We start from the raw sequence: 16,782 nt of genomic DNA on the forward strand, positions 1-16,782 counted from the left end.
GTGACAAATGCACAGGGACGTCAGCATGAGACTGGAATAAGCCCATTAGTGCTCAGGGAGGAGAATGGCACCAGGCAGAGGCCAAAGCAGATTGGTCACAGCTATCTTTAGCCACCTGCAATCACATGCTTTTAAATCCTGTAAATTACAGGACTAGTCAAGGTGCCCAAAAGCCTTTTAAGGTGTCCTCATGAGAGGATCACAAGTGCCCCTGTTTAGGATTCCAGCCAGCTAGTTATGCCCTTTTCCAGGATACTCCATTCCCCCTGTTTTTGCTCCCGAACAGTCAGTATCCCTTGTCCACTAGGTATGCTGAGTCCCCAGAGATCTGTTTTTAGCTCCACCTCTTGTCAAGGTGTCTTCCTTAAATATTTTTTGAGCTTTTCCAGCTCTTGGGGTTCCATCCACCTTGCTGATATCTCCTCCTTGTGCATGGATGTGCTGTTTGGTATAATTATCCACACTCAGACAATTATTTCATTATTAGTGTGTCCTCTCTCATTTTCTCCATCTAAGTCCAAATTCCTGACTGGTGTAGGGGAGAGGCCAAGCCTACAATCTTTCTCCCTTTTGAGTTAGTGATTCCATTTAGTAAATTTGTCGATTGCTTACCACAACTGACAGAAAGCACCGAACTAATTTACAAAACCCTAAGACGAGACTTGATTGAGACAGTTCTCTCTGAGATTCTCTCGTACCCTTTCTTGCCTTCCTCTCCCATTGCACGCTAATGGAGGTGGGAGAAATGTGGAACATTCTTCCAGGGAGACAATTCAGATAGGCAAGCAGCTGCCTTGTGCAGGGACACCTCCCTTCTCTTCTATTCTGCCCAGAACAATCTGGCCCCTGCTTGAGAGGAGTGGCAGCTTTTTCAGAAAGCAACAAAAACATTCTGGCCTTAAACATTCAGTAACTAACACTACTGAATAATTAAACTGATTCCAAACACTTTTATAGTAAAGAGAAGTTTTTAATCAAGGGTGTGTCAAAAACGAGGAGAAAACAATTATACTTCCTTAAGGATAAAACCCCTCCTCTAGGATGCACACCTTAACATGGTGAGGGGGTTTGAGAGTGTCGAAGAAACTAAGAGCAATGCTGTCAGAAGTCTAGACCAAGAGGCTAGACTCCTAGCAGGGTCACCCATGGTGGAATGGTCAAAGCTAAGACACCAGATGCATCCAGACAAAGAGGAAGGCAATGGTAAATCACCTCTGAATATCTCTTACCATGAAATCCCTATGAACAGAGTATCCAAAATGCAACACAAGATAGTGCTGGAAGATGAGACCCCCAGGTCAGAAGGCACTCACCGAGCTACTGGGGAAGAACAACAGACAAGTATGAATAGCGCTGTGACTAATGACACAACTGGGTCAAAGCTGAAAGGAAGCCCAGAGGCTGACGTGCACAGATGCTAAAGGAGGGTCCGGAGTTGTACAATGTACACAATAGGAACATGGAATGTGAGAAGCATGAACCAGGGAAAGTTAGAAATCGTCAAGCAAGAAATGGAAAGCATCAACATTACAATAATTGGCATGAGTAAATTAAAATGGACAGGAATGGAACACTTTCAATCAGGCAACTACAAATATTTTTATGCAGAAAATGAAAAATTAAGAAAAAACGGGGTTGCTATAATACTGAGAAGTGATGTAGCAAAACAATTAGGAGCTTTAACGCAAGGTCTGAGCAAGTGATATCAATGAGATTTAACAGGAAACCTGTTAACATAACTATCATCCAAGCCTATGCTCCAAGGACAAACACAGGAAAAGAGGAATTGGAGATATTTTACGCAGAAGTACAGGAGGAGGCTGATCACTCACCAAAACAAGATGTTCTGATAATCATGGGGGATTGGAATGCTAAAGTAGGGAATACAGAAGAACTAGAAAATGTGGGAAATTGTAACTTGGGAGACAGAAATGAAGTAGGAGAAAGACTTATTAAATTCTGTGAAGCCAATAATTTGTTTCTTGAAAACACATTTTTTGAGCAATGGAAAAGACGACTGTACATGTGGACATCACCAAATGGTCAATTTAGGAATCAAATTGATTTGGTAGCAGAAGATGGAGAAGTTCCATACTTTCTGTGAAAACAAGACCAGGAGCAGACTGAGGTACAGATCATGAACTGCTCATATCGAAAATCAGAGTAAAGCTGAAGAACAACAACAAAGGAATCATAGTACCAAAATACAATTTAAATAACATCTCAGAAGAATATAAAGATCAAATAAGGAACAGATTTGAGGGGTTAACTTAGTTGACAGAGAACCAGAAGAACTATGGAGTGAAGTCACAGACATTATCAGGGAAGAATGCAAAAAGACAATACCTCTAGTTGAAAAGATAGAAAGACCTCAATGGATGATTGCCGAAATGCTTAAAATGGTTAAAGATAGAAGGAAAGCAACAGCAAAAGGAGATAGAAACACGGTTAGAACCCTAAAAGCAATAATACAGCAACTTGTACATAGGGACAAAGAGAACTATAACACTAGTTATTGTACAGAAATAGGACAACATAAAAGGCAGAACAAGATCCCTATTCTAAAAGATTAGAGAAAACTGAAGGGAAATTTAAACCAAGAGTAGGGATGCTGAATAACCAACAGGAGAACACACTGACTGACTGAGATGAAATAAAAGGAAGATGGAAGCAATACACTGAAGAATTGTATAAAAGAGATGCAAGGATGACAGATTCATTCATGGAGGAACTGTATGATGAAGAACCAGAAATTTTAGAATGTGAGGTGAAAGCTGTTCTTAAAATACTTGGAAGAAACAAATCACCAGGAACAGATGGCATACTACCAGAGTTGCTACAAGCAACTGAGACTGAATCTGTCCAAATTTCGGGAAAAAATTGTCAATAAATATGGAAAACTAAACAATGGCCCACAGACAACCCAATTCCAAAGATAGGGGATCCCAGGGAATGCAGTAATTATCAAACTATTGTCTTAATATCCCATGCAAGTAAAGCAATGCTCGACAACAAAGGCTCTTACCATATATGAAGCAAGAAATGCCAGATGTCCAAGCTGGATTTAGAAAGGGAAGAGATATAAAAGATCATATTGCAAACATATGTTGGATAATGGAACGACCAAGGAATTTCAGAAGGAAATCACCCTGTGCTTTATAGATGACAGCAAAGCCTTTGATCGTGTAGATCATGAAAAACTATGGAATGCTTTAAAAGAAATGGGGGTGCCACCGCATCTGATTGTCCTGATGCACAACCTATACTCTGGACAAGAGGCTACTGTAAGGACAGAATATGGTGAACCTGATTGGTTCCCCATCGGAATGGATGTGAGACGGGTGTATTTTATCACCCTGTTTGTTTAATCTATATGCAGTACATATCATACAGAAAGCGGGATTGGACCAAGATGAAGGGGGTGTGAAAATTGGAGGGAGAAATATCAGTAATTTAAGATATGCAGACGATACCATACTACTAGCAGAAACCAGTAATGATTTGAAAGGAATACTGATGAAAGTTAAAGAGGAAAGCACAAAAGCAGGACTACAGCTGAACGTCAAGAGGGCTAAAGTAATGACAACAAAAGATTTATGTAGCTTCAAAGTTGACAATGAGGACATTGAACTTGTCAAGGATTATCAATACCTTGGCACAGTCATTAAGCAAAATTCAGACAATAGTCAAGGAATGAGAAGACTGGGGAGGACCGCTATGAGAGAACTAGAAAAGGTCCTCAAATGCAAAGATGTATCACTGAACACCAAAGTCAGGATCATTCAGACCATGGTATTCCCGATTTGGATGGACGGATGTGAAAGTTGGACAGTGAAAAAAGTGGATAAGAGAAAAATCATCTCATTTGAAATGTGGTGTTGGAGGAGAGCTTTGCGCATACCATGGGCTGCGAAAAAGACAAATAATTGGGTGTTAGAACAAATTAAACCAGAACTATCACTAGAAGCTAAAATGATGAAACTGAGGTTGTCATACTTTGGGCACATAATGAGAAGACCTGATTTACTAGAAAAGACAATAATGCTGGGAAAAACAGCAGGGAGTAGAAAAAGAGGAAGGCCAAACAAGAGATGGATTGATTCCATAAAGGAAGCCACAGACCTGAACTTACAAGATCTGAACAGGGTGGTTCATGACAGATGCTCTTGGAGGTCGCTGATTCATAGGGTCGCCATAAGTCGAAATCGACTTGAAGGCACATAACAACACTGATAAAACAGATAACAAAAAGATAGAAACAAAGTGCAGTGATTATAGCACCAATCTGATTATTCCAATTCCTGCTAAGCCATATAAGATTCAAGGTCGTGCTATAAAGCCAAAATGGGTAGTACAAGTCACATTTATGCCCTTCTGTTCGTGGGAAAATATGTTACAAAACCAGATAAAGCCTCTGCTTCCCATGGAGAAAAAAGGATGCAAACTTCACTCCTATATGACGCTTTATCACTGAATTAAACGTTATGCTGCTGCGGCAGAAATCATTATTTCCTGTCTAACCCAACAATGCTTTATAGCCTTTAGCTACAATACAGACCTGTTTAAATGTATGACACATACAAAATATATAGACTCAATTTATGGCAACTAGTAAAATCACAAAAATACGGAATTTCTGGCAACGTCAGATGGAGTTCAAATGGCACCACAATGATAAACAATACAAATATACCTCCATGTTTGAGAGAAAAACTTCAAAGATGTTTCACAAAGTTTTAAAGCTACAAATGTGCTAAACAGATCACCTGATTGACAGGTATATGTAACATTTTATTCCAATTGTTTTTAAATATATACTATGCAATTACTGCCTCACCTGTCATTGTGTCTTTTCTGGAAGTGTGCTCTCCTTTATTTCCATGATAAGTAGCATTTGTTCCAGTTGACTCGTAGTCTGTTTTTCTTTCTTTTAAAGTGATCATTTCCCGAGGTGATGCTGGGGCACTTGCTAGCAAACAAAAATAAATTTGGATTTTTAACTTCTCATCTCATTGGTACATACAAAACCTGCATCTGGTGGAAATATATAAACAGACACAGACACATATTCTAAGGAATGCTGCTACTTTGATCAGATAACAATAACATCACACGCATAAGCAGCTAGTGTAATCAATGTTCATAGAAAGATAGGAACTGCTCAGCCTATCTGAAGCAAGCAACCAGATGTTATTTGAAAACCTGCAGCATCTGGACAAATGTAAAGCAGTTAAATGTTAATGTCGCTAGTGGAGTTTGTAAAGCGAATTCTAATAGTCCAAGAGCTTATGTCAAAATACTTACATACTTTATAAGACTGCTTACATGCTTACATACTTTGCATCATAAGGTGCAAAGATTTTGGCTACGGAAGTATCCGATGACAGTTGTGGAATCTCCATAACTGCCAGTCTTGTCAGCAACTGCTGGGGCCTTTAGGGAGTGGCAGCTTCCCAAGCCCCTTTCCCAGGACAATCATTACATCAGGGCCTGTGACCTTGCTAGTAGTTTAATGTAATTTTATTAAAGGGCCTAAATTTACAAAAGCAGATGATAAAATCCAGAAAGCCTAAGACTGAACTGATGGGCACATGTACATGTATATAAACAATGCTGTGTGCCCAGTAGCATGTATAGCTTTTTTCTCAATTTTTCAAACTTTTTTTCATATATAACAACAGATAAAAAACCCCAATGCATAGAAATCATATTTGGTTTATACAATACTTCCACTAAATGAATTAAGGAATAAACAGTGAGATTCATTTGACTATTTATTTAATTAAATAGATTTATATCTCGCCCTTCCTCCCAGAAGGAGCCCAATTATTAAAATTAGCATTCTCTTTCATCTGACAACTGTTCATTTTTAGGCAAAACCAGCATCATGAATATTGTAGGAAGGAAGTCCTAGATTATTAGGTACTGTCCTGGAGCTTTGGCTTTCTCATTCTTCTTCTTCCCCTGTGTATCCCAGACAGTGACCTTCTCACTCATGTCATGCTGGGTCCATGTTGCCAGACTTGCTCCTCACACCATACTATAGATGCTATTGTGGCTCTTTTCATAACAGGATTTTCATAAGGTGTTCTTTAGAGGATTAATATGGCCCATAGCAGTGGCAGTCAACCAGAGATGGAAACACACACCCCACCAACTTTAAGGTCCAAGTCCCTCACAACCTCTCAAACGTCTACAGGTTCCATACTGTAATACTGCATTTGCCGTTACCAATCAGCTTTACAGTTCAGAAATTTAGAGAGCAATTCTGTACACTAATTAGGCCGGGACCAGAGATATAAGACTGCTACAGAGATATGCTGCTGCTTCCATATTCAGGCCATATTCAGCCCAGAAGTGGGGAGGGGGGGGGGAGACACACATGCGGAAAAAAATGGCCAAAAAATGACAGATGGTCAGTGTTTCTGGACATTCCAGTAACTACCAGTCAAGGACTGTAGTGATGTTCACATGCTGCCAACACACAGAGGCAACCCATGAATTCACGATAATGGTGACAGTCTGCAGCACAACCCCCTGCATCAACACACACACACACACACACACACACACACACACACAGTGACAGCACAACACCCTCATGCCATCTGCCCCAGTGGCAAAGACAGAAACAACCCTGGTAGTGCTAGTCCTCAGGCATCTCTCCAAACGGGTTTGAATCTCCTTGTGCTCCTCACAAGCACTGTTTTGGAATGAAAGCACACAAAGTGAGGAAGGAAAGACCACACAACGCATTGTTTCTAGGCCAAGACACCTGCACAGAGCACACACAGCACTTCTGGGACAAGGGTTTAAGAACTCACCCAGGGAGGAAGAGCAAGCAGTCAAAGGGAGGCAACAAGGGTGGCCAGAGGCACAGATGATATGAGCAGCAGCAGCAGCCTTCTGTGAATGATTGTACTGGACACTCAGTTGGGTTCAAGCCTCCCCAGGGGAGGGGATGTCCTCTTAGCTTTTGCCCCTTAAAAACAATGTAATCTTGGGGAAAAGGGAGGGTGCTCCTGTGATTCAAACCCGAATTGCAAACACCATGGAGACATTCCCTAACCACAGCAGCAAACAAAAAACACGGGTGCATCATGGGGCATTTGTCTGACCCACCCCTGTCCTAAGCCACAACACCCAGACACCAGGAACACAGGAGCTGCAGAAGGAGCCCTAGTCAGGTGGTCAGCTCACATGCTGGGGATCCAGGTTCAAATTCAGCCCCACACTAGGAAAAGCAGAGGGAAAGGCAACACTAAAGCATACCTCAGCCAATCAGGAAGAACAGCACATGGACCAATAGTCTAGCTCCTGCATGGGACAACCAGCCCTTTTGGCCCAGCCCTCTTACTGGCAACCCATGTGACTAATCCCCTCCTCCCATTTTGCCTCATATGCTACCTGGCAAGGCTGACTGTTCCATGGGATTCAATGTCCTTCCACTCCTCATCTCCCCCCCCACTGCCTCATACACTCTGACAACAGCACCTCCCCCCACTTGTGCATCCTGAGATGCCTCCCCCCCCCAGTCTAGGGAACCAGAACAAGCAGAGAGAGGATGGGCCACTGATCCTGGACCCATCAAACTCCCTGCCCAACCCCTTCAGAGACCCATCCTGAAGCCATAACACTAGGCGGCGGGGGGAGGGGGAGGAACTCCATCTACCAGGCCCTAGCAATGAAGAAACAACACATGTGGCAAAGTCAACGCCTTTATTGAACAGCATTGGGGACGCAGAGAGGTGATCTTGAAGATGAAAGATAATTGTATGCTTCCCAACCAGCCCTTCCAGCAGGGCTCCTGTGCCTTGTGCAGTGACTCTGTCGACAGCAGGGTAGCAGGTGCAGTATCCCTTATGACACCAGCACCCATTGCATATTGATTGTCATGGAGCTTGCAAGGATAATGGTGTCTCCCTGAAGCAAACAGGTCAACAATCCCAGGCAAGAACAACCAGAAGCATCTGGCTCATTGCTGCTGGTTGGAGTCGCCTCCCTTCTGATCAGCAGGGAACAGGGCACAACCGGTACCTGTTGGAGAGCAGCCTGCAGAGAGAGAGCCAGAGAGCCAGAGAGCGAGCAATGAACAATAGGCAGCAGCTGGAACACAGTCCTTGAACCTCCATGCACAGTAAGAATTTATGAGGGAGTGAGAAGGAAGAGAGAGTGAAGGAGGTATAGCCAGAATGCTGTGCCAGTGCTCATGCCTCAGCAGCCTCTTTGCCATCTGGAGTATGTGTATGAGAGAAAGAGACTGCAGAGACTGTGTGTATACTCACAGCTTCTCCCCTGGGGGTTGCAATGGATTCTACTCCCTGCATCTGGCCTGTGATCCTGTAAGACAAAAGTGCTCATGAATGTTTGGCTAGCTGTGGGAATGGTTTGAGCAGACGGTCTGGCCTTTGCCTACAGGCAGGTTACAGGCATGTGGAGATGAGTGCTTCCCCGCTCTTTGGGGAGGCGGGGCAGGAAGAGCGTTAGAAAATACAGTTCAAACAACAAACAGCATTCACATTATATGAAGGAAGCATATGGAATGCATCGTGATGAAGTGGGGGGGGGAAGAGAGATGGGAGACAGTAACAGCAATTGCACTTTGCAGCATGTGTTTGCCCCTTCCTTGGCTTACCTGGGTGAGGTGCTTTGCTCTGGCACCCTCCGTTGCTGGAGTTGAGTTTGCTGTTAGGTATTTATTTCTGGAGTCCCATGGTGAGGTACCTGTTAGGATTCTAGGCAAAGAGGTTTTTAGCCATATGCTCAACTTTCCATGTGTGTTGTGAGGCCAGACTGCTTTGTGCTTCACGTCCACAGTGCCTTTTCACCGTTTCTCATCAAAAAAGTTCTTCCTTGTAAGCTTCAAGTGTGCACAACACAGAGCCAGAAACCCATAGCCTAATGTTGCATGCCCTGTCATCAGAGTTGTCGTCTCCCACTGTGCTGTGATTGGAGGCTGGGTTGTACCATATACTATGCTCTGTCATGTGTGAGGTGATCATCAATGTGAGAGTGGCTATTTTTAAAATTTCCCTTCTCCCGTTGTAGTAAATGGAGGAAAATTATTTGGACCAGGTCTGGGGTAGTGTAAAGTTGTGCCAGAAAAAGAGGTGCGTCCAAAAGAGGTAAATATGTTCCTCCCTGGGCCATCTAGATCCCACTCGGACTCCATCCTGTTACAGTAATTCTGTTGGCATTTCTGTCATGGCTTCATCATAGCTGCCATTAAGCCAGCATATGAAGCCTTCCAGAGAATCATACAGCTCCTCAGTCTGTGGATTTCCAGTATAGAATCGCACTATTACTTAGCTAAATAAATGTAACTAAAATAGAGAATATGAGTAGCACTGGCATTAAGTACATTCAAAGTTTGTTAACTAGAATACTTGTAGTCCACTTCTTCACCTCAAAAGTAGTCAGTCTATGAGCATCAAGAAATGATTACAGAATCACAGAATCAGAGTTGGAAGGGGCCTATAAGGCCATGGAGTCCAACCCCCAGCTCAATGCAGGAATCCAAATTAAAGCATACCCAAAAGGTGGCTGTCTAACTGCCTCTTGAATTCCTCCAGTATTGGAGGGCCCACCATCTCCTTAGGTAATTGGTTCCATTGTCGTACTGCTCTTTCCTGAAGTTTTTCCTGATGTTCAGTTGAAATCAGGCTTCCTGTAACTTGAGCCCATTATTCCATGTCCTGTGCTCTGTGACAATCCTCTGTGTGGAGGGCTAATGTGGAGATAAAACCCAACAGTCCTGGCAAAAAGCCAATTCTCCAATCTTATTCTGCACCCCCCTCTTGTTCTATACTTCACAATGTGTTGCTTGCATTGTTTCACTAATGAAAATTGTTGGAAGATTAATAAAAATAACAGCTCTTTATTCCAATGTCAAAGAAAAAGAACACCCCCTGACATGTCCTGACCCTTTTGGATGTGACTATCAATTAGACTGGAGTCAAATAGCTCATCATCAACTGACTGGTTCTTTTACTTACAGTCGTTTCTGACATCTCTTAACTTCAAGGATCTGGAATCCTCTCCAAAGTCAACTTACCTTCACTGATTCCATTTCTCTACGTTTGGAAACACTTTGGGCAAGCAAATCTAGCTGTACACCCTGGATTAACTCTTTCTCAGATGGGGAGTTCCCGTTGTGTGGGTCTCAGAAACATTTCTTTTCTTCCCATAGCCATGTCCCAGAACAGGCTAGAATTTAAACTGTGTAATTTTTGACTAAGGAAAGGGTTCTGATTTTCCAGCTTTTCAAATATTATTGTGTATTTTTTGTTTTTACACTGGAAAATAACTCTTTTATTTTATTTAAGAGAAAGGAACACAAATAGAAAGTTTTTTTTATGTTAATAAAAAAATCCTTTACTTGAGTAATGTTACAGTGAGGATCCCCCCCCCCCAATTCACATGGATTATATAACAAAATTGTTCTCCCTTTTGGCAGGGATTAGTAGTAGATTTCTTTAAAAACGATGAAAAACTCTCACCCACCACACACACTTGAGAGAATTTTTTAAAAGAACGAATATAATTGGTTGGAATTGGGAAATTGTTGTAACAAATGTGTATCACAATGAATTTTTTTTAATGTGGCATCAAATCTGACCAGAATATGGCAAATAAGGGAAGGATGTTGTTATGAGACTCCAAGTCGACTACGACTTATGGCGACCCTATGAATCAGCGATCTCCAAGAGCATCTGTCGTGAACCACCCTGTTCAGATCTTGTAAGTTCAGGTCTGTGGCTTCCTTTATGGAATCAATCCATCTTTTGTTTGGTCTTCCTCTTTTTCTACTCCCTTCTATTTTTCCCAGCATTATTGTCTTTTCTAGTGAATCAGGTCTTCTCATTATGTGTACAAAGTATGATAATCTGAGTTTCATCATTTTAGCTTCTAGTGACAGTTCTGGTTTAATTTGTTCTAACACCCAAGTATTTGTCTTTTTCGTGATCCATGGTACCCACAAAGCTCTCCTCCAACACCACATTTAAAATGAGTTGATTTTTCTCTTATCCACTTTTTTCACTATCCAGCTTTCACATCCATACATGGAGATCGGGCATACCATGGTCTGAATGATCCTGATTTTAGTGTTCAATGATACATCTTTGCATTTGAGGACCTTTTCTAGTTCTCTCATAGCTGCCCTCCCCAGTCCTAGCCTTCTAATTTCTTGAATATTGCCTCCATTTGGGTTAATGACTGTGCCAAGGTATTGATAATCCTTGACAAGTTCAATGTTCTCATTATCAACTTTAAAGTTACATAAATCTTTTGTTGTCATTACTTTAGTCTTTTTGATGTTCAGCTGTAGTCCTGCTTTTGTGCTTTCCTCTTTAACTTTCATCAGCATTTGTTTCAAATCATTACTGGTTTCTGCTAGTGGTATGGCATCATCTGCATATCTTAAATTATTGATATTTCTCCATCCAGTTTTCAGAGCTCCTTCATCTTGGTCCAATCCCGCTTTCTATATGATATCTTCTGCATACAGATTAGACAAATAGGGTGATAAAATACACCCCTGTCTCACATTCTTTCTGATTGGAAACCAATCGATTTCTCCATATTCTGTCCTTACAGTAGCCTCTTGCCCAAAGTATAGGTTGCATATCAGGACAATCAGATGCTGTGGCGCCCCCATTTCTTTTAAAGCATTCCATAGTGTTTCATGATCTACACAATCAAAGGCTTTGCTGTCATCTATAAAGCACAGGGTGATTTTCTTCTGAAATTCTAATCTTTTGGAATAGGGCTCTTCTACCCTTTTTTCTGTCCTCTTCTATTTCTGTACAATAACTAGTGTAATAGTTCTCTTTGTACCTATGTATTAGTCGCTGTATTATTGCATTTAGGGTTCTGACCGTGTTTCTATCTCCTTTTGCTTTTGCTTTCTTTCTTTAATGATTTTAAGACTTTCATCAGTCATTTGTTGCGGTCTTTCTCTCTTTTTAACTAGAGGTATTGTCTTTTTGCATTCTTTAGTGATTATGTCTCTGACTTCAATCCATAGTTCTTCTGGTTCTCTATCAACTAAGTTTAAAGCCTCAAATCTGTTCCTTACTTGATCTTTATATTCTTCTGGGATGTTTTAAATTGTATTTTGGCATTATGATTGCTTTGTTCTTCTTTAGGTTTACTCTGATTTTTTATATTACCAGTTCATGCTCTGTACCGCAGTCCGCTCCTGGTCTTGTTTTCGCAGAAAGTATGGAACTTCTCCATCTTCTGCTACCAATTATGTAATCAATTTGATTCCAATATTGACCATTTGGTGATGTCTACATGTACAGTCATCTTTTCGGTAGCTCAAAAAATGTGTTTGCAAGAAAAAAAATATTGGCTTCACAGAATTCAGTAAGTGTCTCATAAATATCATAATGCTCTTATACAAATCCATGGTGTGAACTGCATTTGGAATACAGTGTACAGTTCTGGTCACCTTGCCTCAAAAAGGACATTGTAGAGTTGGAAAAGGTTCAGGAAAGGGAAACCAAAATGATTGAGGGCGTCGAGCAACTCCTCTAAGGGGAAAGGTTGTGGCATTTGGGTTTTTTAGAAAAAAGGTGCGTAAGAGGTGTCATAACAGAAGCGTATGAAATTATGCATGGCAGGGAGAGAGTGAATACAGTGAAGTATTTCTCCCTCTCTCATAACACTAAAACCCGTGGACATCAATGAAGCAGAATGTTGGAAAATTCAGGACAGAAAAAGAAAGTACTTCTTCACACAGCACGTAGTTAAATTATGGAATTCAGGCCCAGCACTAGTGGTGGACAGGTTGGGCACGGGCCAAGGGCCCCTGCAGCTAAGAGGGGCCCCTGCTGCTGGGGCTGGGCAGGTGTAGCTCCCACACCATGATCTGCACTAGCATCGGGTTGCAGGATGCATGCTGGCAGAGATCACAGAGTGGGAGTCACCCTCACAGGAAACACCACTGGCAGTGATGTGGCCAGCTCAAACGACTTCCTACTTTGCCTCATCAGCATGCTGTGCAAGCATGCTTGCCATTACTCTAGTCAACTAGTCTAGTAGGTGCAGCGCGCTAATGAGCTGACATGGCCAGGCCACCCTTGGTGGCAGCACCAGTGCTGCCACATCACCAGTACCACCTTCAAGGACCTGCTGCAGTCTGGTGCTCAAGGGCCTGCTGCAGTCTGGTGCTGGCCCTCAGGGCCGGCACCACAGGACAACCATATTGGGCCTTGACCGATGGTCCCTGCAGTCTACAGGGGCCTCTGAAGGGGGCTTCCTTAGGGTGGGAGGGTAGTGCTCCTGTTCCACATTGTATGGCAGTGTTGGCCCCTGACCTTGCCATGGATCATTGAGAGGGAGCTCCCAGTACCTCCCCAATACAGTCAGTGAGGGCTTCAATAAGCCCTGACACACATCCAACCTACCTCTTCCGTCCCTGTGAATGACGTGTGCACTACATGTGCATGCCTGGCATCAACTAAGATGGTGCCAGAGGCTTCCCTAAGGGTTTAACACCCCCCCCACCATCTTGGTTGATGGTAGGCATGCGCAGATAGTGCGCATGTCATTACAGAGATAGGAGAGTTAGGTGGCATGCGTGGGTGGGCTTACTAGCCCTGCACTGCCAGTATGAGGGGGGGTTGGACTATGGCGACACAGGCCTGGGGCTGTGCCTGGGGCTGGCCCTAATAAAATTTCCCAAGAGGCAGTGATGGCCACCAACTTGGATGACTTTAATAGAGGAGGATAAGGCTATCAATGGTTAATAGCAATGATAGCTATGCTCTATTTCCTGGTCGAAAGTGATATTGCTTCTGAATACCAGTTGGTGGAAAACACAGAAGTGAGAGTGCAGCTTAGTCCTGCTTGTGGGCTTCCTATAGGCATCTGGTTGGTTATTATGGGAACAGAATACTAGACCAGATGGGCCACTGGCCTGAACCAGCAGGCTTTTCTTATGTTCCTATGTTTTAATTTCTGCCTCTTTTTGAAACTAGGCTGGATGATTTAACATAACAACAGAGATGGATCAAGAAGAGTTGACCTTAAAACCTGTCAAAGACAGGCACAACTGAAGGAAGACTGCCATGCATATTAATTTATTACAGCAGCTGATTTACAACCATGGTCCCATCTAAAAAGGGAAGAGGTAGTAGGAAAGAGTCATCCATTCTGTGTTCTGAAAGAGAGAGACACTATGCTCTTGGATTAATGGGAGAGAGACAACAGGACAGAAGAGACCCTGCCAAATTGGTCCTATTTGGAGCGCTGTTCACCGCTTAACATCCTCCTCCTCTGTTCCTGCACAAGGGTCAGGCAAAAGCCTTCACTGCCTGTGTTTTGCCCACCAGGTAGGGCCCCCAAGAGCCAAGCACAACACATAGCAATGTTCAGAGTCTACCTGTGTGACTCTTAACCTTGAGAGTGTCCAGAGATCCAATTCAGAGCCATCCTGCAATCATGGAAAACTGTGAAAGTAGCTCTCCAGCATGCCTGCCTGTGATAGGCCACTGGAAGGGGCTTCTGAGATCTCCAGTCACTGGTTAAGGAGTTCTAGAAGAGTCTGTTTCAGCTGAAAAGGTACATGGAGAAAACATGCTGTGTATTGTACAATAAGCTTTCTAATGATATGTTGAATTCAGAAAGAGAATCTGGATGAAGTCAATTTTGAACACCATGCTTGAAATCCTTTTACAACATTACCAGGTCAATGACTGACCCCCCCCCCCCGTTTTATTGCCTGAAGGCCACTCTGTACTCTGATGGCGAAACTCAATGCTCTTGGGGCATGGGCCTGAGAACGGGATACAAAAGGACTCACCATATTGGCTATCAGAGTTCTTAGTGTGGATTAATTAAGAATCCTTAGTGATAATGCTTCGTGCAGATAACTTTATGGATTGTAATTCAATTAAACTTTTTTTTCTCCCTCAGTACATGTTTCTTCATTGAGATTCTGCAACAATGTTCACTAGCAACCACAAAAGCAACAAACTGCCTCATTTAAAACTTAGCAACATTATCCTCTCATAGCAAAACTCCAGGGCAATAACTGCTTGTGCCTCTTTAAGAAGACACACCTCTGACTCCATAGCAACAGGGATACATGGACCAACTTCCATCAACATATAGTCTAAAATAATACCCTAAATAATGTGTTGTAATTTACCATTAACCAATTAATAGAACACTAGGACTGCAATCTTATGCCCACCTATCTGGGAGCAAATCACATTAAAGTAGTGCAGTAGGATGGCTCTGTAAGATATCTAAGAAAGGTCCATGTGAGGTGTCTTCAGTCTCCATTTTTGTCTTTCCCAAACAATACCAGCACTGCTGCAGCTCCTGCTTATTGACCATACAGCCTCCTGAAGAGTTCCATATACACATACATTCAATATACCTAATTCAGGGGTAGGGGACTGGATCCTGTCGGCAGGCTAGATCCTTATCTTTCCTACCTACTGTGGACCAAATTTGACAGGTGGACAGGAGAATCAGCTCAGTTCAGACTTCAAAATGCCACGGTGGGTGCTTCTCAAGAGGAGGCTTAGTGCACAACATTTTCTGGTTTCTTTACTACCAGTTTTTAACAATCCTTTTGCACTGATGTCCTCCATCTTTCTGCTATTGTTTGTTCAAACTAATAGGAGGGGAATGACAGAACATGTGCAGGGCTTGGGCTCTAACTCCTCCCTTTTCCTCTTGCAAGAAAGTTCCCTGACCTCTCTTGAACCACGCCTGAGCAGATCAGCCCCTTTTCAGTGAGTGGATGTGCAGTATATTGAAAAACCACAGCCACTGCAAATGCAATGGCGGGTGGGCAGCAGCAGGGTGTGTGTGTGTGCATGGAGTTTATTTGAAACCTCAGGAAATTTACATCAGAAAACTTGTGCAAAAGTTGCACTTCCTGGGGCTGAAAACTGTATTTTTTCCTTGAAGCAGAAAACACAAATGATTGCAAAACTTGCACCAAAATTCTGGGACCGGTTGTTAGGTTGTCTTGAAAGCTCTAGAAAAAATGGGAGCAAAAGTAAGAAAGATGGAATAAACCACTGTCTAGAAGCACTCAGAGTGCAGTTCTTCTGAAGCCCTGCCATTTGGTCAGACTTCAGAAGCACTGCACGTAGGGTTCTGAAGCACCGAACAGCTAGTCACTGAGCCTTAAAAGAGCCCTATGTGAAGTTTTGAAGTCCCAACAATGAGTTGATTGTCCTGCCCACCTGTCAAATTTGGGCCGTGGGGGATAGGTTTCTTACTACATATGACATCATATATGCTATCAAGTGAATGGCAGATGGCCTGACAAGCCAAATAGGGAGGCATGGTGGGCCTAATTAGGCCTATAGGCCAGAGGTTTCCCACTCCTGACCTAATTGCTCCACTGTTATTCAGCTTTTTACAAATGGAACTTCCTCGCATCAAACCTCTGTCTCTAGTCCAAAGCAGTGCACTCCAACAGTCTTATCCCTAAGGGCAATAAAAAACTGAGGTTGCCCAGTATTGGAGCACTGTCTTTTCAGTTAAGCTGTGGAGAGAAGATTGCTCTTCACTTTTGCCTTCTCTTTCCTCCCCCCCCTCCTTTTACATATATAGCTCTCTAGCTTCACTCAATTCTTGACTCCCTTGCTCTGCTCACAATCAGACCCCCACTTGCAAGCAAGCCTTTATTCACAAGCAGGCCATCCCTCCTGGAAAAGATCTTGCTCCAGGTCATGGGAATAATTTCAGACTCCCCACAGTGGGCATATCCAGTTCCTCTCTCCATGGGAGAGATATTGTTTCAGAACT

The 16,782-nt window shown here is 42.8% G+C and overlaps 1 protein-coding gene across 9 annotated transcripts in view; it reads right to left on the reverse strand.

Annotated features, from left to right (window-relative positions):
* The window catches only part of CTNND2 (catenin delta 2), a 1,018,171-nt gene that overhangs the window by 8,997 nt on the left and 992,392 nt on the right, over positions 1–16,782 (reverse strand). For all 9 annotated transcript variants that reach the window (XR_009758379.1, XM_061589265.1, XM_061589272.1 and 6 more), the window contains one exon: positions 4,838–4,969. Coding sequence is in view for 8 of the 9 variants with exons in the window: in XM_061589265.1 (XP_061445249.1) it covers positions 4,838–4,969 (132 nt within the window). In the remaining variant the exon portion in view is untranslated. The remainder of the gene's footprint in view (positions 1–4,837; positions 4,970–16,782) is intronic.

This window comes from Rhineura floridana, chromosome 1 (genome assembly GCF_030035675.1).
Source record: "Rhineura floridana isolate rRhiFlo1 chromosome 1, rRhiFlo1.hap2, whole genome shotgun sequence".
In the NCBI taxonomy this organism is placed as follows: Eukaryota; Metazoa; Chordata; class Lepidosauria; order Squamata; family Rhineuridae; genus Rhineura; species Rhineura floridana.